Source organism: Hordeum vulgare, chromosome 7H (assembly GCF_904849725.1).
Source record: "Hordeum vulgare subsp. vulgare chromosome 7H, MorexV3_pseudomolecules_assembly, whole genome shotgun sequence".
Classification (NCBI taxonomy): Eukaryota; Viridiplantae; Streptophyta; class Magnoliopsida; order Poales; family Poaceae; genus Hordeum; species Hordeum vulgare.
In genome coordinates, this window is record NC_058524.1 from 628,728,653 (window position 1) to 628,753,131 (window position 24,479).

The 24,479-nt window shown below is 45.6% G+C and overlaps 1 protein-coding gene across 1 annotated transcript; it reads right to left on the bottom strand.

Moving 5' to 3' along the window:
• Positions 1–20,861: 20,861 nt before the first annotated feature.
• On the bottom strand, positions 20,862–22,362 carry LOC123409938 (pathogenesis-related protein 1A/1B-like). The gene has a single exon (XM_045102807.1). The coding sequence runs from the start codon at positions 22,298–22,300 to the stop codon at positions 21,779–21,781; it is 522 nt and encodes a 173-aa protein (XP_044958742.1). The 5' UTR covers positions 22,301–22,362; the 3' UTR covers positions 20,862–21,778.
• Between the last annotated feature and the right edge of the window lie 2,117 nt (positions 22,363–24,479).

Genomic DNA, 24,479 nt, shown 5'->3' on the forward strand with positions numbered 1-24,479 from the left:
CACTGCAATTAACTAGAAATGGACTAAATCTTGGGAAATGCTTGCGTCCCACCCTCTATCATTCAAGAACTGATAAAAACTGCCAAGAGAAGGCTTGCATGAACAGTTTCCAAACTAGTATGCTTATCCTTTTTGTGCAACACTAACCAGTAATCCTTCTCTCTAATAAACAAAAGGAGCACTCACATACCGACGCTCCACGAAACCAGTTGCTCATATGGAGGGTTAGCTCACAAACAACAACCAAGATTAAGTACACAAAATTAAGGCTGCGAAGCATCATTGTAGGTGACTAAATCATCCACATTTTACATGCTGACACATAACATGTGAAGAACACATGCACTGTGTGGTCAGAGATAGGGCCCTGCAGCAGCAGCTGGTGAAGCATCACCGGAGCGGCGGGGAGGTTTTGGCGCACGAGGGGCTGAAGTTATCTTGCTGCAACAGACGAACAAGTTGTACAGCGCGTCGAAGACCGTCTGGCCTCTCAACTTCAGCCACCCCTCCTTGCATTTGGGCAACTGCGTTGCGTGTTAGTAGAATTCAGAAACGGTGGCAGAGTTAAGCCATTGGTGCATTTTGCAGGATGCCTACTGTTGGGGATATTATCTATTGATAACCCGCCCTAGTTGGGCCGGGTCACCAAATCAGGCGATTCATCTAAGCGTGGTTCGGGCCTTGGCCTGGCAAGACCGAAGGTTGTATGGCGGTTTACAACTTTCGGAAGGTTTCCAAGTTTTGGAAGATGGCGACTTAGAGATCGTAAGAGTCACGGTTCATAGAAAGGAAAGTACCCTTGTAAACCCTAGGGACTCGACCTGTATATAAAGGCGAGTCCCAGGGAAGAAGAGGGCAGGTTAGAAATCATCGAGTGCTAGGTCTGGCGAGTTACGCCCTCCTTGTAATCGAAACTCCATCAATACAACTCAAAGCAGGACGTAGGCCTTTACCTCCTCATGAGGGGCCGAACCTGGGTAAATCGCCGTCTCACTCCCGTTCAACCCCTTTGAGTCGCCACCAAAGTGCGATGGCTCCAATACTAAGTCCTTTCACGAGGACATCTGTCGTGACCAAACCACGACAGTTGGCGCCCACCATGGAGCCTGCGCACGGTGGAGTTGAGTTCTCAAAGGGAGCCCTATCACGGTTTGGGAGCTACGCGACGGGGCTCATGACCCGGAGCCGCCGTGGGAAGTACTACATCAACAACATGCTATGGGGGCCCGAGGCGGATTCGATCGAATCTGGTTACAGGGTCCCCTTCGGCAATATCAACGTCTTCATCGGCATGATCGAATCATCCGTGCATGAGCCGGACATCTCCACCGACATCGTTGAACCGGCCAGGTACGTCCGCCCAGTAATGACGCCAAATCAGACTCTCCCGGTCTTTGTTGGGTTCACGCAGGGATCAGAGGAACCAGAACATTCAGCGACCCACAAAACCACGACACCTACCTCGCCGGAGCAGCGTGGGGGGTCATTCTTTCTGACCGCAAGATTTGAATCTACAAGGGGTAAGACGATTCAAAGTCTCAACACAATGCGCCTGAATGAAACCTGTGTGATGCATTGTAAATAAAACAAACAACAGTGGCGGGAGAAGGGGAACAAATTACCTACGGCCCTGGCGAATCCGTCGCCGTGGTCTCCATTAGCGGTATTGGCAACCAAAGCATCGACCTGGGCCGCCGCCTTCTGGCAGTAGATCCGGAAGCTGGGAGAGCCCGGCACTGCCTCGGCCTCTTCCCCGTCCTAGGGCTCCGAGGCCACCTTACACCCCTTTCTCCTCACATCCGCCTCCGATGCCGACGTCGACGTCCAACTGGCCACCTACAAGCGCCTCCAGATCGAAGACCAAAGCATCATGCATCCACAGGATAATTCAGGAGCGGAATAAAAATCATCACGCGGTTCATCGCGAAAAGATCGAAGATGCAACCTAGAACCAAAAGATCCGGTACAGCTACGAGCGGATCTACGGAACTTGTGCAAGGGGAGGGGTCGGTGAGGATGGACCGGTTACCTCGAGGGAGACAGCGAGTCGAGGTCTGGCCACTGGGAGGCGAGGAGGAGGAGGAGGACGACGGCACAGGATAGGGGTGGATTTCAGAGGACGGCCATGCAGGAGAGGACGACGGCGTAGGAGAGGGCCTTAAAGGTGGGGGCGACCGAAGGGGGCGCTTCTCCCAGTCCCAGTAGAGGCCTTGCAGCTCGACCCGAAGCCTCCGAGGGGAGACGTCGGCACAGGCGGACCGTTGGTCCCCCTGGGCCGCCGGAGCACCATGGGGAGCTGGAAGCGGGAGCCGTGGAAGAGGTGCCTCGCAGCGAGCATGCACGCTCGGGTCCGCATAGCGCGGTGGTGGCGCTCCCCGGCCGTCAACGGAGGGGACGATGGGAACGGGGGAAGGCCGATCAACCTTGGGAGGCGGAGCTGGGCATTTCGCAGGCGCGGTGGCCTCGATCGGATCTGGAGAAAGAAAGGATGGGTGGGATGGTGGGTAGGAGGAGGCGGCTGCGATCTGGGAGAGATGGGCTAGGGTTCGCTGCGCGGGGGGAGGGAGGGAGGAAGGAAGAGGGCTCACGCGGGGACAGATGGGCTAGGGTTCGCTGTGCGGGGGAGGACAGAGCACGGGAGAAAGGGATGAAGGAGAAGAGAGGAAGAAAGGAGGCGGGGGTGGTGTATGCTATTACTCACTGATTTTGGGTCCCGCTGCAATCCGAATGTTTCAGGAACCCCAGGGTCCCGTTACGTGGAACTCGTCAAAACTCGCAGTTTTGGGCTATTCTATCCATTTTTGTATGCTATTAGTCACTAATTTTGGGTCCCGCTGCGATCCGAACGTTACGGGAATGCCGTGGTCCGGTTACAGGGAACTCGTCAAAAATCGTAGGTTTGGCCTATTCTGGCCACGATTGTATGCTATTAGTCACTCATTTTGGGTCCTCCTGCGATCTGAACGTTTCGGGAACCCCAGGGTCTGGTTTGCAGACAACTCCTTAAAACTCGCAGTTTTGGCCTATTACGACTAGTTTTCTACGCTATTACTCACGGTTTTGCTTCCCGCTGCGATCCAAACGTTTCGGGAATCCTGGGGTCCGGTTACAAAGAACTCGTCAAAACTCACAGTTTTGGGCTATTCCGGCCACTTTTGTATGCTATTAGTCACTGATTTTGGGTCCCGCTGTGGTTCGAACATTTCGGGAACCCCGTGGTCCAGTTACGGGGAACTCGTCAAAACCTCCAGTTTTGGTCCATTCTGGTCAGTTTTTTATGCTATTACTCACTGATTTTGGGTCTCGCTGCGATCCAAACGTTTCGGGAACCCAGGGTCCGGTTACAAAGAACTCGTGAAAACTCGCAGTTTTGGCCTATTCGGGCCAGTTTGTATGCTATTAGTCATTGATTTTACGTCCCGCTGTGATCCGAATGTTTCGGGAACTCCGTGTTCCGGTTACGGGGAACTCGTCAAAAATCACAGTTTAGGTCTATTCTGGCCAGTTTTGGATGCTATTACTCACTGATTTTGGGTCTCGTTGCGATCCAAACGTTTCAGGAACCCCAGGGGTCCGGTTACGTGGAACTCGTCAAAACTCGCAGTTTTGGGCTATTCTTGCACGATTGTATGCTATTAGTCACTCATTTTGGGTCCTCCTGTGATCCGAATGTTTCGGGAACCCCGGGGTCCGGTTACACACAACTCGTCACAACTCGGTGTTTTGGCCTATTACGACCAGTTTTCTACGCTATTAGTCACTGATTTGGGTCCCGTTGTGATCCGAATGTTTCGGGAACCCCGGGGTAAGGTTACAAAGAACTCATCAAAACTCGCAGTTTTGGCCTATTACGACTGGTTTTCTACGCTATTACTCACTGGTTTTGCTTCCCGCTGCGATCCGAACGTTTCAAGAACCCCGGGGTCCGGTTACAAAGAACTCGTCAAAACTCGCTATTCCGGCCAGTTTGTATATGCTATTAGTCACTGATTTTGGGTCCTGCTGCCATCCGAACGTTTCGGGAACCCCGCGGTCCGGTTAAAGGAAATCATGAAAACTCGCAGTTTTGGCTTATTCCGACCAGTTTTGTATGCTATGACTCACTACTTTTGGTTCCCGCTGCGATCTGAACGTTTCAGGAACCCTGGGGTTTGGTTACGGGGAACTCGTGAAAAATCGCAGTTTTGGCCTATTGTGGCCAGTTTTGTATGCTATTACTCACTGATTTTGGGTCTCGCTGTGATCCTAATGTTTCAGGAATCCCGGGGTCCGGTTACGTGGAACTCGTCAAAACTCGCAGTTTTGGGCTATTCTGGCCAGTCTTGTATGCTATTAGTCACTGATTTTGGGTCTCGCTATGATCCGAACGTATCAGAAACTCCGTGGTCCGGTTGCAAAGAACTCGTCAAAACTTGTAGTTTTCGGCTATTCCGGCCAGTTTTGTATGCTATTAGTCATTGATTTTGGGTCCCGCTGATATCCGAATGTTTCGGAAACCCCGTGGTCCGGTTACGGGGAACTCGTAAAAAATCACAGTTTAGGTCTATTCTGGCCAGTTTTGGATGCTATTACTCACTGATTTTGGGTCTCGCTGCGATCCAAACGTTTCGGGAACCCCAGGGGTCTGGTTACGTGGAACTCGTGAAAACTCGCAGTTTTCGCTTATTTTTGCACGATTGTATGCTATTAGTCACTCATTTTGGGTCCTCCTGTGATCCGAATGTTTCGGGAACCCCGGGGTCCGGTTACACACAACTCGTCACAACTCGGTGTTTTGGCCTATTACGACCAGTTTTCTACGCTATTAGTCACTGATTTGGGTCCCGTTGTGATCCGAATGTTTCGGGAACCCCGGGGTACGGTTACAAAGAACTCATCAAAACTCGCAGTTTTGGCCTATTACGACTGGTTTTCTACGCTATTACTCACTGGTTTTGCTTCCCGCTGCGATCCGAACAATTCAAGAACCCCGCGGTCCGGTTACAAAGAACTCGTCAAAACTCGCTATTCCGGCCAGTTTGTATATGCTATTAGTCACTGATTTTGGGTCCTGCTGCCATCCGAACGTTTCGGGAACCCCGCGGTCCGGTTAAAGGAAATCATGAAAACTCGCAGTTTTGGCTTATTCCGACCAGTTTTGTATGCTGTGACTCACTACTTTTGGTTCCCGCTGCGATCTGAACGTTTCATGAACCCTGGGGTTTGGTTACGGGGAACTCGTGAAAAATCGCAGTTTTGGCCTATTGTGGCCAGTTTTGTAAGCTATTACTCACTGATTTTGGGTCTCGCTGTGATCCTAATGTTTCAGGAATCCCGGGGTCCGGTTACGTGGAACTCGTCAAAACTCGCAGTTTTGGGCTATTCTGGCCAGTCTTGTATGCTATTAGTCACTGATTTTGGGTCCCGCTATGATCCGAACGTATCAGAAACTCCGTGGTCCGGTTACAAAGAACTCGTCAAAACTTGTAGTTTTCGGCTATTCCGGCCAGTTTTGTATGCTATTAGTCACTGATTTTGGGTCCCGCTGATATCCGAACGTTTCGGAAACCCCGTGGTCCGGTTACGGGGAACTCGTAAAAAATCACAGTTTAGGTCTATTCTGGCCAGTTTTGGATGCTATTACTCACTGATTTTGGGTCTCGCTGCGATCCAAACGTTTCGGGAACCCCAGGGGTCCGGTTACGTGGAACTCGTGAAAACTCGCAGTTTTCGCTTATTTTTGCACGATTGTATGCTATTAGTCACTCATTTTGGGTCCTCCTGTGATCCGAATGTTTCGGGAACCCCGGGGTCCGGTTACACACAACTCGTCACAACTCGGTGTTTTGGCCTATTACGACCAGTTTTCTACGCTATTAGTCACTGATTTGGGTCCCGTTGTGATCCGAATGTTTCGGGAACCCCGGGGTACGGTTACAAAGAACTCATCAAAACTCGCAGTTTTGGCCTATTACGACTGGTTTTCTACGCTATTACTCACTGGTTTTGCTTCCCGCTGCGATCCGAACGTTTCAAGAACCCCGGGGTCCGGTTACAAAGAACTCGTCAAAACTCGCTATTCCGGCCAGTTTGTATATGCTATTAGTCACTGATTTTGGGTCCTGCTGCCATCCGAACGTTTCGGGAACCCCGCGGTCCGGTTAAAGGAAATCATGAAAACTCGCAGTTTTGGCTTATTCCGACCAGTTTTGTATGCTATGACTCACTACTTTTGGTTCCCGCTGCGATCTGAACGTTTCAGGAACCCTGGGGTTTGGTTACGGGGAACTCGTGAAAAATCGCAGTTTTGGCCTATTGTGGCCAGTTTTGTAAGCTATTACTCACTGATTTTGGGTCTCGCTGTGATCCTAATGTTTCAGGAATCCCGGGGTCCGGTTACGTGGAACTCGTCAAAACTCGCAGTTTTGGGCTATTCTGCCAGTCTTGTATGCTATTAGTCACTGATTTTGGGTCCCGCTATGATCCGAACGTATCAGAAACTCCGTGGTCCGGTTACAAAGAACTCGTCAAAACTTGTAGTTTTCGGCTATTCCGGCCAGTTTTGTATGCTATTAGTCACTGATTTTGGGTCCCGCTGATATCCGAACGTTTCGGAAACCCCGTGGTCCGGTTACGGGGAACTCGTAAAAAATCACAGTTTAGGTCTATTCTGGCCAGTTTTGGATGCTATTACTCACTGATTTTGGGTCTCGCTGCGATCCAAACGTTTCGGGAACCCCAGGGGTCTGGTTACGTGGAACTCGTGAAAACTCGCAGTTTTCGCTTATTTCTGCACGATTGTATGCTATTAGTCACTCATTTTGGGTCCTCCTGTGATCCGAATGTTTCGGGAACCCCGGGGTCCGGTTACACACAACTCGTCACAACTCGGTGTTTTGGCCTATTACGACCAGTTTTCTACGCTATTAGTCACTGATTTGGGTCCCGTTGTGATCCGAATGTTTCGGGAACCCCGGGGTACGGTTACAAAGAACTCATCAAAACTCGCAGTTTTGGCCTATTACGACTGGTTTTCTACGCTATTACTCACTGGTTTTGCTTCCCGCTGCGATCCGAACGTTTCAAGAACCCCGGGGTCCGGTTATAAAGAACTCGTCAAAACTCGCTATTCCGGCCAGTTTGTATATGCTATTAGTCACTGATTTTGGGTCCTGCTGCCATACGAACGTTTCGGGAACCCCGCGGTCCGGTTAAAGGAAATCATGAAAACTCGCAGTTTTGGCTTATTCCGACCAGTTTTGTATGCTATGACTCACTACTTTTGGTTCCCGCTGCGATCTGAACGTTTCAGGAACCCTGGGGTTTGGTTACGGGGAACTCGTGAAAAATCGCAGTTTTGGCCTATTGTGGCCAGTTTTGTATGCTATTACTCACTGATTTTCGGTCTCGCTGTGGTCCTAATGTTTCAGGAATCCCGGGGTCCGGTTACGTGGAACTCGTCAAAACTCGCAGTTTTGGGCTATTCTGGCCAGTTTTGTATGCTATTAGTCACTGATTTTGGGTCCCGCTATGATCCGAACGTATCAGAAACTCCGTGGTCCGGTTACAAAGAACTCGTCAAAACTTGTAGTTTTCGGCTATTCCGGCCAGTTTTGTATGCTATTAGTCACTGATTTTGGGTCCCGCTGATATCCGAACGTTTCGGAAATCCCGTGGTCCGGTTACGGGGAACTCGTAAAAAATCCCAGTTTTGGTCTATTCTGGCCAGTTATGTATGCTATTACTCACTTATTTTAGGTCTCGCTGCGAAACAAACGTTTCGGGAACCCGGGGTCCGGTTACGTGGAACTTGTCAAAACTCGCAGTTTTGGGCTGTTCTTGCACGATTGTACGCTATTAGTCACTCATTTTGGGTCCTCCTGTGATCCGAACGTTACGGTAACCCCGGGGTCCGGTTACAGACAACTCGTCAAAACTCGCTGTTTTGGCCTATTACGACCAGTTTTCTACGCTATTAGTCACTGATTTTGTGTCCCATTGTGATCCGAATGTTTCGGGAACCCCGGGGTCCAGTTACAAAGAACTCGTCAAAACTCACAGTTTTGGGCTATTTCGCCACTTGTGTATGCTATTAGTCACTGATTTTGGGTCCTGCTGTGATCTGAATGTTTCAGGAACCCCGGGGGCCGGTTACGTGGAACTCGCCAAAACGCGCAATTTTGGCCTATTCCGGCCAATTTTGTATGGTATTAGTTACTAATTTTGAGTCCCGCTGCGATCCGAACGTTACGGGAACCCCGTGGTCCGGTTACGGGGAACTCATCAAAGACCGCAGTTTTGGCCTATTCTGGCCATGATTGTATGCTATTAGTCACTCATTTTGGGTCCTCCTCCGATCCGAATGTTTCGGAAACCCCGGGGTCCGGTTACAGACAACTCGTTAAAACTTGCAGTTTTGGCCTATTACGACCAATTTTCTACGCCATTACTCACTGGTCTTTTTATTGAAGGAAAACGGAAGTTCAGTGATTATTTGGTGAACCTGCAGTCCAAAGTATCGAGACACATCTTCCACTATGCTGCCGCTGATCTCGCTCCTCGGAATCTCCAAAGTATAGAGAGATTGCGCACTTGGAAAAGCAAACATTGTAGCTTGGGCGAGGTTTAACAAAATAATGTGGATAGGGTCATCGGTAAACAAAGTATTATATATATGATGCATAACCTTTGTTCTAGTAGCCTCCATAATTGGGACGTAAAAATATATTTCCAAATGGACACATTGTGCTTAAATTTATACTATTAACCATAGCTATGAAGCGAGTTTCTAACATCATGGCAATCTGAAAGTAGATTAGAGCCGGGAAACACTCGAGCATTGTAGAGCATTGGAGCGTTGTAGAGTTCGAAAGCGGTGGCAGGATGCGGACGCGATGCTCAACAGTGTTTGCTGCATTGGTAATGTGTTGGAAATATGCCGTAGAGGCAATAATAATAATTATTATTATATTTCTTTGTTCATGATAATCATTTATTATCCATGCTATAATTGTATTGATTGGAAACACAATACTTGTATGGATACATAAACAAAACACTGTCCCTAGTAAGCCTCTAGTTGACTAGCTCGTTGATCAAAGATGGTCAAGGTTTCCTGGCCATAGGCAAGTGTTGTTACTTCATAACGCGATCACATCATTAGGAGAATCATGTGATGGACTAGACCCAAACTAATAGATGTAGCATGTTGATCGTGTCATTTTGTTGCTACTGTTTTCTGCGTGTCAAGTATTTGTTCCTATGACCATGAGATCATATAACTCACTGACACCGGAGGAATTCTTTGTGTGTATCAAACGTCGCAAGGTAACTGGGTGACTATAAAGATGCTCTACAGGTATCTCCGAAGGTGTTCGTTGAGTTAGTATGGATCAAGACTGAGATTTGTCACTCCGTATGACGGAGAGGTATCTCGGGCCCACTCAGTAATACAACATCACACACAAGCCTTGCAAGCAATGTGACTTAGTATAAGTTGCGGGATCTTGTATTACTGAACGAGTAAAGAGACTTGCCGGTAAACGAGATTGAAATAGGTATGCGGATACTAACAATCGTATCTAGGGCAAGTAACATACCGAAGGACAAAGGGAATGACATACGGGATTATATGAATCCTTGGCACTCAGGTTCAAACGATAAGATCTTCGTAGAATATGTAGGATCCAATATGGGCATCCAGGTCCCGCTATTGGATATTGACCGAGGAGTCTCTCGGGTCATGTCTACATAGTTCTCGAACCCGCAGGGTCTGCACACTTAAGGTTCGACGTTGTTTTATGCGTATTTGAGTTATATGGTTGGTTACCGAATGTTGTTCGGAGTCCCGGATGAGATCACGGACGTCACGAGGGTTTCCGGAATGGTCCGGAAACGAAGATTGATAAATAGGATGACCTCATTTGGTTACCGGAAGGTTTTCGTGCATTACCGGAAAAGTTTCGGGCTCTCGATAGTGTACTGGGAGTGTCGGGAGGGGTGCCGGGGACCATCAGGAGGGGTATCACGCCCCAAGGGGTCTCATGGGCTATGGGAAGAGATAAACCAGCCCCTAGTGGGCTGGAATAAGTTCCCACTAAGGCCCATAAGGTTTGAGAAGGAAAAAACACAAGGTGGAAAGAGTTTCCAAGTGGGAAGGTGGAATCCTACTCCAAGTAGGATTGGAGTAGGACTCCTCCACCTCCAATTTCGGCCAAACCTTTAGGTTTTGAGGCTGCCTCCTCCCCTCCCTCCCTCCTATATATAGTGGGGGCTTTAGGGCTGATTTGTGACAACTTTTTCAAGGCAGCCCGACCACATACCTCCACGGTTTTACCTCTAGATCGCGTTTCTACGGAGCTCGGGCGGATCCCTGCTGAGATTAGATCACCACCAACCTCCGGAGCGCCGTCACGCTGCCGGAGAACTCATCTACCTCTCTGTCTCTCTTGCTGGATCAAGAAGGCCGAGATCATCGACGAGCTATACGTGTGCTGAACGCGGAGGTGTCGTCCGTTCGGCACTAGATCGTGCGACGGATCGCGGGACGGTTCGCGGGGCGGATCGAGGGACGTGAGGACGTTCCACTACATCAACCGCGTTCACTAATGCTTCTGCTGTGCGATCTACAAGGGTACGTAGATCGGAAATCCCCTCTCATAGATGGACATCACCATGATAGGTCTTCGTGCGCGTAGGAAATTTTTTGTTTCCCATGCGACATTCCCCAACAGTGGCATCATGAGCTAGGTTCATGTGTAGATGTAATCTCGAGTAGAACACAAAAGTTTTTGTGGGCGGTGATGTGCATTTTGCTGTCCTCCTTAGTCTTTTCTTGATTCCGCGGTATTGTTGGATCGAAGCGGCTCGGACCGACATTACTCGTACGCTTATGAGAGACTGGTTTCATCGCTACGAGTAACTCCGTTGCTCAAAGATGACCGGCGAGTGTCGGTTTCTCCAACTTTAGTTGAATCGGATTTGACCGAGGAGGTCCTTGGATGAGGTTAAATAGCAATTCATATATCTCCGTTGTGGTGTTTGCGTAAGTAAGATGCGATCCTACTAGATACCCATGGTCACTATGTAAAACATGCAACAACAATTAGAGGACGTCTAACTTGTTTTTGCAGGGTATGTTTGTGATGTGATATGGCCAACGACGTGATGTGATATATTGGATGTATGAGATGATCATGTTGTAATAGTTAACATCGACTTGCACGTCGATGGTACGGCAACCGGCAGGAGCCATAGGGTTGTCTTTAAACTAACGTTTGTGCTTGCAGATGTGTTTACTATATTGCTAGGACGTAGCTTTAGTAGTAATAGCATGAGTAGCACGACAACCCCGATGGCGACACGTTGATGGAGATCATGGTGTGACGCCGGTGACAGGAAGATCGTGTCGGTGCTTTGATGATGGAGATCAAGAAGCACATGATGATGGCCATATCATGTCACTTATGAATTGCATGTGATGTTAATCCTTTATGCACCTTATCTTGCTTAGAACGACGGTAGCATTATGAGGTAATCCCTCACTAAAATTTCAAGACGAAGTTGTGTTCTCCCCGACTGTGCACCATTGCAACAGTTCTTCGTTTCGAGACACCACGTGATGATCGGGTGTGATAGACTCAACGTTCACATACAACGGGTGCAACACAGTTGCACACGCGGAACACTCGGGTTAAGCTTGACGAGCCTAGCATGTGCAGACATGGCCTCGGAACACATGAGACCGAAAGGTCGAGCATGAATCGTATAGTTGATATGATTCGCATAGAGATGCTTACCACTGAAACTATTCTCGACTCACGTGATGATCGGACTTGAGATAGTCGATTTGGATCATGTACCACTCAAATGACTAGAGAGATGTACTTTTTGAGTGGGAGTTCTTAAGTAATATGATTAATTGAACTAATTGTCATGAACATAGTCTAATGGTCTTTGCGAATTACGATATAGCTTGCGCTATAGCTCTACTGTTTTTATATGTTCCTAGAGAAAATTTAGTTGAAAGTTGATAGTCGCAAACTTTGCAGATTGAGTCTATAAAACCGAGGATTGTCCTCGTTGCTGCGCAGAAGGCTTATGTCCTTAATGCACCACTCGGTGTGCTGCACCTCGAGCGTCGTCTGTAGGTGTTGTGAACATCCGACATACACGTTTCTGATGACTACACGATAGTTCAGTACAAAATACTTAATGGATTAGAGGCAAGGCGCCGAAGACGTTTTGAAACGTCACGGAACATAAGAGATGTTCTAAAGAGATGAAATTGTGATTTCATGCTTGTGCCCTTGTTAAGAGGTACGAGACCTCCGACAAAATTCTTTGCCCACGAAGTAAAGGAGAAAATCTCAATCGTTGAGCATGTGCTCAGATTATCTGAGTACGACAATCGCTTGAATCAAGTGGGAGTTGATCTTCCAGATAAGATAGTGATGGTTCTCCAAAGTCACTGTCACCAAGCTGTGAGAGCTTCGTGATGAACTATAACATATCAAGGATAGATACAATGATCCTTGAGCGATTCGCGATGTTTGACACTGCGAGAGTAGAAATCAAGAAGGAGCATCAATAGTTGATGGTTAGTAAAACCACTAAGTTTCGAGAAAGACAAGGGCTAGAAGGGATACTTCGTGAAACGACAAAGAAGTTGCTGAACTAATGAAGAGACCCCAAATTAAACCCAAGCCCGGGACTAGGTGCTTCTGTTATGAGGGGAACAGTCACTGAGGCGGAGCAACTCTAGATACTTGGTAGATAAGAAGGCTGGCAAAAGTCGAAAGAAGTATATTTGATATACATGATGTTGATGTGTACTTTACTAGTACTCCTAGTAGCACGAGGGTATTGGATACCAGTTTGGTTGCTAAGTGATTAGTAACACGAAATGAAAGCTACGACATAACAGGAGACTAGCTAAAGGCGAGGTGACGATACGTGTTGGAAGTGTTTCCAAGGTTGATATGATCAAACGTCGCACGCTCCCTCTATCATCGGGATTGGTGTTAAACCTAAATAATTGTTATTTGGTGCTTGCGTTAAGCATGAACATGATTGGATCGTGTTTATTGCAATGCGATTATTCATTTAAAGAGAATAATGGTTACTCTATTTGCTTGAATAATCACCTTCAATGGTTTATTGAATCTCGATCGTAGTGTTACACATGTTCATGATATTGGTGCCAAAAGATACGAGGTAATGATGATAGTACCACTTACTTGTGGCACTGCCGCTTGAGTCATGTTGGTATAAATTGCATCAAGAGGCTCCATGCTGATGGATCTTTATACTCACTTGATTTTGAATCACTAGTGACATGCAAATCATACCACATGAGCAAGGCCTTGTTTTCATTGAGATGAAACAAGATAGTAACTTGTTGGAAGTGATACATTTTGATGTATGCAGTCCAATAGGTGCTGAGGCACGCAGTGGATATCATTATGTTCTTACTTCAATGACGATTTGAGTAGATAAAAGAGTATTTACTTAATGAATCACAAGTCTGAAATATTGAAAAGTTCAATTCTGTTTCAGGAGTGAAGTTCATTGTAACAAGAGGATAAACTGTCTACGATATGATCATAGAAATGAATATCTGAGTTACGAGTTTTGGTACGCAGTTAAGACAATGTGGAAATTGTTTCGCAGTTCATGCCACCTGGAACATCATAGTGTGATGATGTGTCTGAACGTCATAGCCACGCAGTATTTGGTATGGTGCATGCTATGATGTCTCTTATCGAATTACCACTATCGTTTATGGGTTATGCATTAGAGACAACCGTATTCACTTTAAATAGGGCACCACGTATTTCTGTTGAGATGACACAGTATAGACTGAGGTTTAGAGAAATCTAAACTGACGTTTCTTGAAAGTTTGGGGCTTCGACACTTATATGAAAAAGTTTCAGTGTGATAAGCTCGAACCCAAAGAGGATAAATGCATCTTCATAGGATATCCAAAACAGTTGGGTACATCTCCTATCTCAGATCCGAAAGCAAAGTGTTTGTTTGTAGAAACGGATCCTTTCTCGAGGAAAGGTTTCTCTCGAAAGAATTGAGTGGGAGGGTGGTAGAACTTGATGAGGTTATTGAACCATCACTTCAACCAGTGTGTAGCAGGGCGCAGGAAGTTGTTCCTATGGCGCCTACACCAATTGAAGTGAAAGTTGATGATGGTGATCATCGAGCATCGGATCAAGTTACTACAAGCCTCGTAGGTTGACAAGGTCGCATACTACTGCAGATTGGTACGGTAACCCTGTCTTGGAGGTCATATTGTTGAGCAACAGTGAACCTACGAGTTATGGAGAAAGCAATGGTGGGCCCGGATTCCGACAAATGGCTGGAAGCCATGAAATCCGAGAGAGGATCCATGTCTGAAAACAAAATGTAGACTTTGGAAGAAGTACTTGATGTTCATAAGACTACTGAGTAAAGATGGATCTTTAAAAGGAAGACAGACGATGATGGTGATAAGTCACTATTAAGAAAAGCTCGACTTGTCGCAAAGATGTTTCCGACAAGATCAATCAGTTGACTATGATGAGACTTTCTCACTCGTAGCGATGCTAAAAGTCTGTCAGAATTATGTTAGTTGTTCTGCATTATTTATGAAATATAGCACATAGGATGTCAAAACATTGTTTCCTCGACGGTTTCCTTGAGCAAACATTGTATGTGATACAACCAGGAGGTTTTGTCGATCCTAAGGATACTAGCAAGTATGCAAGCTCCAGCGATCCTTCAATGGACTGGTGCAAGCATCTCGGAGTTGGAATATACACTTTGATGAGATGATCAAAGATTTTGGGTTTGTACAAGGTTTATGAGAAACTTGTATTTCCAAAGAAGTGAGTGGGAGCACTATAGAATTTCTGATAAGTATATGTGGTTGACATATTGTGGATCAGAAGTAATGTAGAATTTCTGTGAAGCACAAAAGGTTGTTTGAAAGGAGTTTTTCAAAGGAATACCTAGATTGAGCTACTTGAACGTTGAGCATCAAGATCTATGGAGATAGATCAAAACGCTTAATAGAAGTTTCAACAAGATACATGCCTTGACAAGTTTTTGAAGGAGTTCAAAATATATCAGCAAAGAAGGAGTTCTTGGTTGAGTTGTAAGGTGTGAATTTGAGTAAGACTCAAAACCCGACCACGGCAGAATAAAGAGAACAGACGAAGGTCGTCTTCTATGCCTTAGCCATAGACTCTAAAGTATGCCATGCTGAGTACCGCACCTGATGTGTGCCTTGCAGCAAGTCTGTTAAGAGGTAGAAAGAGTGATCCAGGATTGAATCACTGATCAGCGGTCAAAGTTATCCTTAGTAACTAAATAGACTAAGGAATTTTTCTCGATTATGGAGGTGGTTAAAGAGTTCGTCGTAAAGGGTTACGTCGATGCAAGCTTTGACACTAATCCGAATAACTATGAGTAGTGAGATGGATTCGTATAGTAGAGTAGATATTTGGAGCATTTCCGAATAGCACGTAGTAGCAGCATCTATAAGATGACATAAAGATTTGTAAAGAACGCACGGATCTGAAAGTTTCAGAACCGTTGACTAAAACCTCTCTCACGAGCAAGATGTGACCAGACCCGACAACTATATGGGTGTTGGATTCGTTGAAATCACATGGTGATGTGAACTAAATTATTGACTCTAGTGCAAGTGGGAGACTGTTGGAAATATGCCCTAGAGGCAATAATAATTAGTTAATATTATATTTCTTTGTTCATGATAATCGTTTATTATCCATGCTATAATTGTATTGATTGGAAACACAATACTTGTGTGGATACATAAACAAAACACTGTCCCTAGTAAGCCTCTAGTTGACTAGCTCGTTGATCAAAGATGGTCAAGGTTTCCTGGCCATAGGCAAGAGTTGTTACTTCATAACGGGATCACATCATTAGGAGAATCATGTGATGGACTAGACCCAAACTAATAGACGTAGCATGTTGATCGTGTCATTTTGTTGCTACTGTTTTCTGCGTGTCAAGTATTTGTTCCTATGACCATGAGATCATATAACTCACTGACAACGGAGGAATGCTTTGTGTGTATCAAACGTCGCAACGTAACTGGGTGACTATAAAGATGCTCTACAGGTATCTCCAAAGGTGTTCGTGGAGTTAGTATGGATCAAGACTGAGATTTATCACTCCGTATGACGGAGAGGTATCTCGGGGCCCACTCAGTAATACAACATCACACACAAGCCTTGCAAGCAATGTGACTTAGTGTAAGTTGCGGGATCTTGTATTACGGAACGAGTAAAGAGACTTGCCGGTAAACGAGATTGAAATAGGTATGCGGATACTGACGATCGAATCTCGGGCAAGTAACATACCGAACGACAAAGGGAATGACATACGGGATTATATGCATCCTTGGCACTGAGGTTCAAACGATAAGATCTTCGTAGAATATGTAGGATCCAATATGGGCATCCAGGTCCCGCTATTGGATATTGACTGAGCAGTCTCTCGGGTCATGTCTACATAGTTCTCGAACCCGCAGGGTCTGCACACTTAAGGTTCGACGTTGTTTTATGCGTATTTGAGTTATATGGTTGGTTACCGAATGTTGTTCGGAGTCCCGGATGAGATCACGGACATCATGAGGGTTTCCGAAATGGTCCGGAAACGAAGATTGATATATAGGATGACCTCATTTGGTTACCGGAAGGTTTTCGTGCATTATCGGAAAAGTTTCGGGCTCATCGATAGTGTACTGGGAGTGCCGGGAGGGGTGCCGGGGACCATCAGGAGGGGTATAACGCCCCAAGGGGTCTCATGGGCTATGGGAAGAGATAAACCAGCCCCTAGTGGGCTGGAATAAGTTCCCACTAAGGCCCATAAGGTTTGAGAAGGAAAAAACACAAGGTGGAAAGAGTTTCCAAGTGGGAAGGTGGAATCCGACTCCAAGTAGGATTGGAGTAGGACTCCTCCACCTCCAATTTCAGCGAAACCTTTAGGTTTTGAGGCTGCCTCCTGCCCTCCCTCCCTCCTATATATAGTGGGGGCTTTAGGGCTGATTTGAGACAACTTTTTCAAGGCAGCCCGACCACATACCTCCACGGTTTTACCTCTAGATCGCGTTTCTACGGAGTTTGGGTGGAGCCCTGCTGAGATTAGATCACCACCAACCTCCGGAGCGTCGTCACGCTGCCGGAGAACTCATCTACCTCTCCGTCTCTCTTGCTGGATCAAGAAGGCCGAGATCATCGTCGAGTTGTACGTGTGCTGAACACGGAGGTGTCGTCCGTTCGGCACTAGATCGTGGTACGGATCGCGGGACGGTTCGCGGGGCGGATCGAGGGACGTGAGGACATTACACTACATCAACCGCGTTCACTAACGCTTCTGCTGTGGGATCTACAAGGGTACGTAGATCGGAAATCCCCTCTCATAGATGGACATCACCATGATAGGTCTTCGTGCGCGTAGGAAATTTTTTGTTTCCCATGCGACGTTCCCCAACATGATGGGGCAAGGTGAGGGTGTCGGGATTTTGTATGGTACTACTCACTGATTTTGGGTCCCGCTGCGATCCTAATGTTTCAGGAATCCCTGGGTCCGGTTACGTGGAACTCGTCAAAACTCGCAGTTTTGGGCTATTCTGGCCAGTTTTGTATGCTATTAGTCACTGATTTTGGGTCCCGCTATGATCCAAAACGTTTCGGGAACTCCGTGGCCCGGTTACAAAGAACTCGTCAAAACTTATAGTTTTCGGCTATTCCGGCCAGTTTTGTATGCTATTAGTCACTGATTTTGGGTCGCGCTAATATCCGAACGTTCCGGAAACCCCGTGGTCCGGTTTTGGTCTATTCTGGGCAGTTTTGTATGCTATTACTCACTTATTTTGGGTCTCGCTGCGAAAGAAACGTTTCGGGAACCCGGGGTCCAGTTACGTGGAACTCGTCAAAACTCGCAGTTTTGGGCTATTCTGGCCAATTTTGTATGCTATTATTCACTGATTTTGGGTCCGCTGCGGTCCGAACGTTTCGGGAACCACGAGGTCCGGTTACGTGGAACTCATCAAAACTCGCAGTTTTCGCCTATTCTTGCACGATTGTACGCTATTAGTCACTCATTTTGGGTCCTCCTGTGATCCGAACGTTACGGTAACCCCGGGGTCCGGTTACAGACAACTTGTCAAAACTCGCTGTTTTGGCCTATTACGACCAGTTTTCTACGCTATTAGTCACTGATTTTTGGTCCCCTTGTGATCCGAATGTTTCGGAAACCCCGGGGTCCAGTTACAAAGAACTCGTCAAAACTCACAGTTTTGGGCTATTTCAGCCACTTTTGTATGCTATTAGTCACTGATTTTTGGTCCTGCTGTGATCCGAACGTTTCAGGAACCCCGGGGGCCGGTTACGTGGAACTCTTCAAAACTCGCAATTTTGGCCTATTCCGGCCAATTTTGTATGGTATTAGTCACTAATTTTGAGTACCGCTGCGATTCGAACGTTGCGGGAACCCGTGGTCCGGTTACGGGGAACTCATCAAAAATCGCAGTTTTGGCCTATTCTGGCGATGATTGTATGCTATTAGTCACTCATTTTGGGTCCTCCTGCGATCCGAATGTTTCGGGAACCCCGGGGTCCGGTTACAGACAACTCGTTAAAACTTGCAGTTTTGGCCTATGACGACCAGTTTTCTACGCCATTACTCACTGGTCTTTTTATTCAAGGAAAAGGGAAGTTCAGTGATTATTCGGTGAACCTGCAGTCCAAAGTATCGAGACACATCTTCCACTATGCTGCCGCTAATCTCGCTCCTCGGAATTTCCAAAGTATCGAGAGATTGCGCACTTGCAAAAGCGAACATTGTAGCGTCGGCGAGGTTTAACAAAATAATGTGGATAGGGTCATCGGTAAATAAAGTATTATATATATGATGCATAACCTTTGTTCTAGTAGCCTCCATAATTGGGACGTAAAAATATATTTCCAAATGGACACATTATGCTTAAATTTATACTATTAACCATGGCTATGAAGCGAGTTTCTAACATCATGGCAATCTGAAAGTAGATTAGAGCCGGGAAACACTGGAGCATTGTAGAGCACTGGAGCGTTGTAGAGTTCGAAAGCGGTGGCGGGATGCGGACGCGATGCTCAACAGTGTTTGCTGCGTGGGTGATGGGGCAAGGTGAGGGTGTCGGGAGGCGAGGCTCACCATCGGGAATGAGTAATTCATTCGTAGGTTTGCTGGACACTGATGGGGTTGGATGAGATTTGCGATGTAATGAAGTCAATTTGTTGGAGCTTGATCCCTAGTATCTTTCATGTTCTTAGATTGATCTTGTATCAATTTGCTATGCTTAATGCTTGTCAACAGGGCTCGAGTGCCATGATTTTAGATCTGAACCTGTTATGTCTCTATGAATATGAGAGTGCTTTGGACCCGATCTTGCCAGTTAGATGCACCTACCATGTGTTATGCTCCACATGCCCCAAGGTGACAAGATTTTGGATTCTTTCCAATGATGATCGTAGTATGAGGATTTCATGTATTCACTATGTGCTAATGCTTTGTTTTTGTTCTCTATTAAAAAGAAGCCTAAATATCACTTATATTTTCTCATGGACCCTGCTGCCACGGGAGGGTAGAACATTGATGTCATGCAAATCTTAATATAAACATGTATGACTATATACGAAATGCATACATTTAATTAACAAATTGGAGCTAGTTATGTGTCGCTCTAGGTTGTGAACGTTACATGATAATCTCATCCACACAATTATTGATTGAAAAGAATTGGAGCTAGCTAGATATTAAACTGTTAACAGAATATGGTGATTGAAAAATGTTCTCATGAATTGCCTTCCGCCTGACTCCCAAGAGTGCCCATAGCGTTACAACTAAGCGATCGAAGAGCTCCACCGTTAATATTTCATGCAATGAAAACAACCAATCCTTCGCGTTCTGCCATGTGTTGCACCAACTCTTCAAGTACCAGCACCCAGATACTCGCCACCATCGGGCATGCAATCAACACATGTTTCCCAGTGTCCACCAGCCCACATAACAGACAAGTGTCCTCCGTCGCCATGTGACGGTGCTTCAAGATTGAACCTGTCGGCATTGACTGCCGGGCTAGACGTCACACAAACATCTTGAGCTTGAAGGGTACCTCCATATGCCAGATCATAGACCACTTGCTGGTTCCATTGTGCTCATATGATGTTCCGTCCTCCTCATGCAACCAGGCCTCCGAGCTATGCTTCGTCCTAAGTATCATGCGATAAGCCAACCGCGTACCAAATTTTTCTCGAAACTCTACATGCCAAGCACAAAAATCTTCAACACGGCGTGTGCATAGCGGGATCCGGAGAATTGCCTTTGCGTCAATGTGAGTAAACACAATCAGGACCAAGTCCTCATTCCAGCTTGCGGGTGTAACATCTATGAGCTGCACCACTCTCTTTGGAGGATTTGGTACAAGAGCTGTGATAGGGCGCTTGAAGATGTCTCTTGGGATCCAATTGTGTTGCCATATATTCGTGGTTTCTGCATCACCAATTCTGCGTATAACACTTTGTGCCATGATGTCTCGCCCATCCAAATTTTCCTGCCATATATATCTGCGACGGGTGCGTGTCTCAGGTCAATACACGTGCGTGTCCGCATGTTTGCTAGCTGCATGTATGTGATTTGAACAAATGATCGGGATGAAAAAGCTCTACAAAGTAAATTCCTGAAACTTTGTTCTAATATGCAGGACTGGTCTTCGGAGCAGATGCCATTGACTTAGAAAAGTTCCGGATTAAAATATTATGTTAAGGAGGCGGCAATTGACTTGTTGGTCATTGCAAAGTTCAGGAGAATCTGAATTGATGTTCAGAAGTATGGAATCTGGTGTTCAAGCACATGTTCAGAATGTGAAATCTGAAACCTGAATCTGACGATCAAGCTAGCACTGATATATGCTAATTGAAATTCTATTAGTTTTAAAACGGATCATTGCTGCATCTGATAAACTGAATCTAACATTGTATATCTGAATCTAGTTTTAACATTGTTCGCGACTTAAATCTGAATGTGAAACTGAAACAAACCTAGTATTAATGTATGTTCAAGCTAGTTTTGCACATGGACACTGAAATAGTACTATATAGCTGGTTTGTGCAAACTAGGGTGCTCATCGGGCGTAAATCCATTTCTGAGCCCAAACTCGTCTGCACACCTGCTGTGTAATAAACTCAAAACAAATACTAAAACAATTCAAAATATTCTAAAAAAAATCGGTGATAGATAATTTGATGCGTGTAGTTTGCTGTAAATTGTGTACAGTTTGAACATCTGAGCTGCTCTAGCCAAAAAATACAAATTCGAGGTCTAAAAAAAAACTTTAATGTGCATGCACCGTTTTGATCCGATTTGTCTTTTTTGCCGAGAGTTTCTCAGATGTTCAAATGATACAAAAATTGAAGCGGACTTCACGCATCAAATTATCTATCATCCAAAAACAATTTGGAATTTAAAGATTCTACTAGGAAACTACATACAGATGTTTATAGACATACTTTAGAGTATACATTCACTTATTTTGTTATGTACGTAGTCCACTAGTAAAATCTCTTAAAAGATTTATACTGTATTTAGGAACGGAGGGAGTATTAAGCAGTACGGCTCTTATTTATTTTTATATTTATATTTATATGACCACATATATATATATATATATATATATATATATATATATACACACACATACGCCTATTATTGGTTGGCGGTGCGACGTAAAGAGGCTTCATGGGCAGAAGGTGATCTGGTAGTTATTATTGCCACTGCAGGCGTGTGTGGCGACGTCGTTGGGGTGTTGGTAGGCTTGCGGCGGCGGGCAGCTGGGATCCCTACACTGGAGCGCGTCGCCGGTGCTGCACGAGAAGTCCATGGCAAGGTTGAAGCCGTCGATAACCGAGATGTCGTAGAAGTCCTGGGTGCTGCCGCCGCCGATGGTGAACTCGGCCAGCGTTGCTGGTGGCTGCCCAGAGAGAGAGCATGAGAGCTGGCCGCCGCAGTCGCCGGTCTGGCAGCTCCCGCTACCGCCATTGAACGAGCACCCGGTGCGTGCCCATATCCTTCCGGCTTGGGTGCCGGCGGGCACGTTGATGCTCGACGTCTGGCCTGAGCCCAGCTCGAAGCCCCCACCCATCGGGATGCCCGCCGGCCATATTGTGGAGCCGCAGTTGTTCTTGATGTTGAAGGTGGCCGCGCTGGCACCGGCGGCGAAAACAGCAAGGAGGAGGAAGAGCACCGCCGAGGTCGACATTGCTGCAAGCTCTAGTTAGCTTTAGTGTTGTTGCTCTGCTGTAGGAGGATGAGTGAATTTGTTTGGACAGAGGCATGCGTATTTATAGACACCTGATCACAAGAAAAGTATGGCCAATGAAGCCAAAGCTTGACAAATATTCCACAAGTTGCCAACATTGGCCCAGAAATTCTACATGAATCGACAAGCTAGCAGCAGCAGGTTGGACCAAAACAAGACTGGACCATTACTTATCGTGTGAAGCTACAACCACACAATACTTACTTATAGATAGCAGATGAGAAGAAAAGTATGGCCAATGATGCCAAAGCTTGAGAAATCATCTAGATGTTGCCAATATGTTTTGGCCCAGAAATTCTACATGAGTGGACAAACTAGCAGCAGGTTTGACCATTAGTGAAAGTGAAACCGGAACCACACAATACGTTGCATTTCGTGCATCGAACATTATGCACGGGTTGTGTATTTGGATGCTTCTTGCCTTTGCCGTGTTCGACCGGTCCTTAGTGAGTACATCGAACATTATGTGCTGGAAATATGTACATCACATTTCACATAGACGCACACAACATATATTCAGACTTAAGTATGACTTCCTTAAAAGTAAAAAAAACCATGACAGAAATGAATGAAAAGGAATAAAAATAGTGAAAGCCTATAAAAAAAAGTAAAAAAGAAGAAGACCTATAAAAAAGTAAAAACCAAAGAAAATAAATAAACAAAGCCAGTCCCAATAACAGAAATTAAGGAACAGATAAAATTCACAGAAAAAGAAAGAACTAAAATCTATGAAACCAAGAAAGAAATGAAAAACAGTGAATAAAGTATAGAAAATAAGAAAAAGTGAAGAAAACCGTGACGAAACTCAAATATAAGAAAACTGAACCAAACAGAAGACACAACCATCGATCTGTAGCAAGCTAGCCAGGACAAGTAAATGGTTGATGTCATACCTGATGTCATGCATGATTTATTTTGTTTTCCGTTTTCCTCCTCATTTTTATTTTTGTTTTCTGTTTTTCCTCCACATTTTTTTGTTTGGTTTTCGTTTTTCAACCACATTTTTTTGTTTTTATTACTTTTGTTTATAATTAAAACTATTCTAAATATTAATGAAAATTTTAGTCTTGTATTTTAAAAATGATAAACATATATAGAAATAAATTTCTTGTCTATAAGAGAAAATAAATAACGTGAATGAAAAATTTATAATGGTAATCGTGTGTATCGAAAACGTTTGTCACAACCCAAAATGACATACATTTCGAAAACAATCTAAGTGACATTTAGAGAATGTGTCTACAAGGTAAACTTATGTTCATATAATTCAAATTACATTGGGTTTATTCAACGAAATGTACCTCATATTTATAAAAATATTAATAAGTTCCAACATTAGTTGTGTAAAATTTTAATATTTGCATAGTTACAAAAACAATTGACGTCCAAACAAATGTTTTGATCTGTATATAAAAAATATTAACATGTATTTCAATGCTGAAGCCGCCCTCATGGCGGCCTTGCCCCTGCCTGCGTTGGCGGAGCAGTTGCAAAGCGACCACTCCTAGCCGATCTTGACGAGCTCCTCATCAAGGCGGCGGCGGCGCTTAGCGGCGTCTCTACGATATTAACAGAGCGATCGAGCGCCCAAAACTCGCAGTTTCGGCCTATTCCGGTCAATTTTGTATGCTATTAGACACTTATTTGGGTCCCGCTGTGATCCGAACGTTTTGGGAACCCCGTGGTCCGGTTACGGGGAACTCGTCAAAAATCGCAGTTTTGGCCTATTCTGGCGATGATTGTATGCTATTACTCACTGATTTTGGGTCCCGCTGCGATCCGAATGTTTCAGGAACCCCGGGGTCCGGTTACGTGGAACTCGTCAAAACTCGCAGTTTTGGGCTATTCTGGCCAGTTTTGTATGCTATTAGTCACTGATTTTTGGTCCCGCTGTGATCCGAACGTTTCTGGAACCCCATGGTCCCGTTACAATGAACTCCTCAAAGCTCGTAGTTTCCGGCTATTGCGACCAGTTTTGTATGCTATTAGTCACTGATTTTGGGTCCCGCTGTGATCCGAACGTTTCGGGAACCCCGTGTTCCGGTTACGGGGAACTCGTCAAAAATCGCAGTTTTGGTCTACTCTAGCCAGTTTTGTATGCTATTACTCACTTATTTTG

Coding starts and splice junctions, on each gene's coding strand:
- LOC123409938 (XM_045102807.1), bottom strand. CDS start 22,300: ATGTCGACCTCGGCGGTGCTCTTCCTCCTCCTTGCTGTTTTCGCCGCC.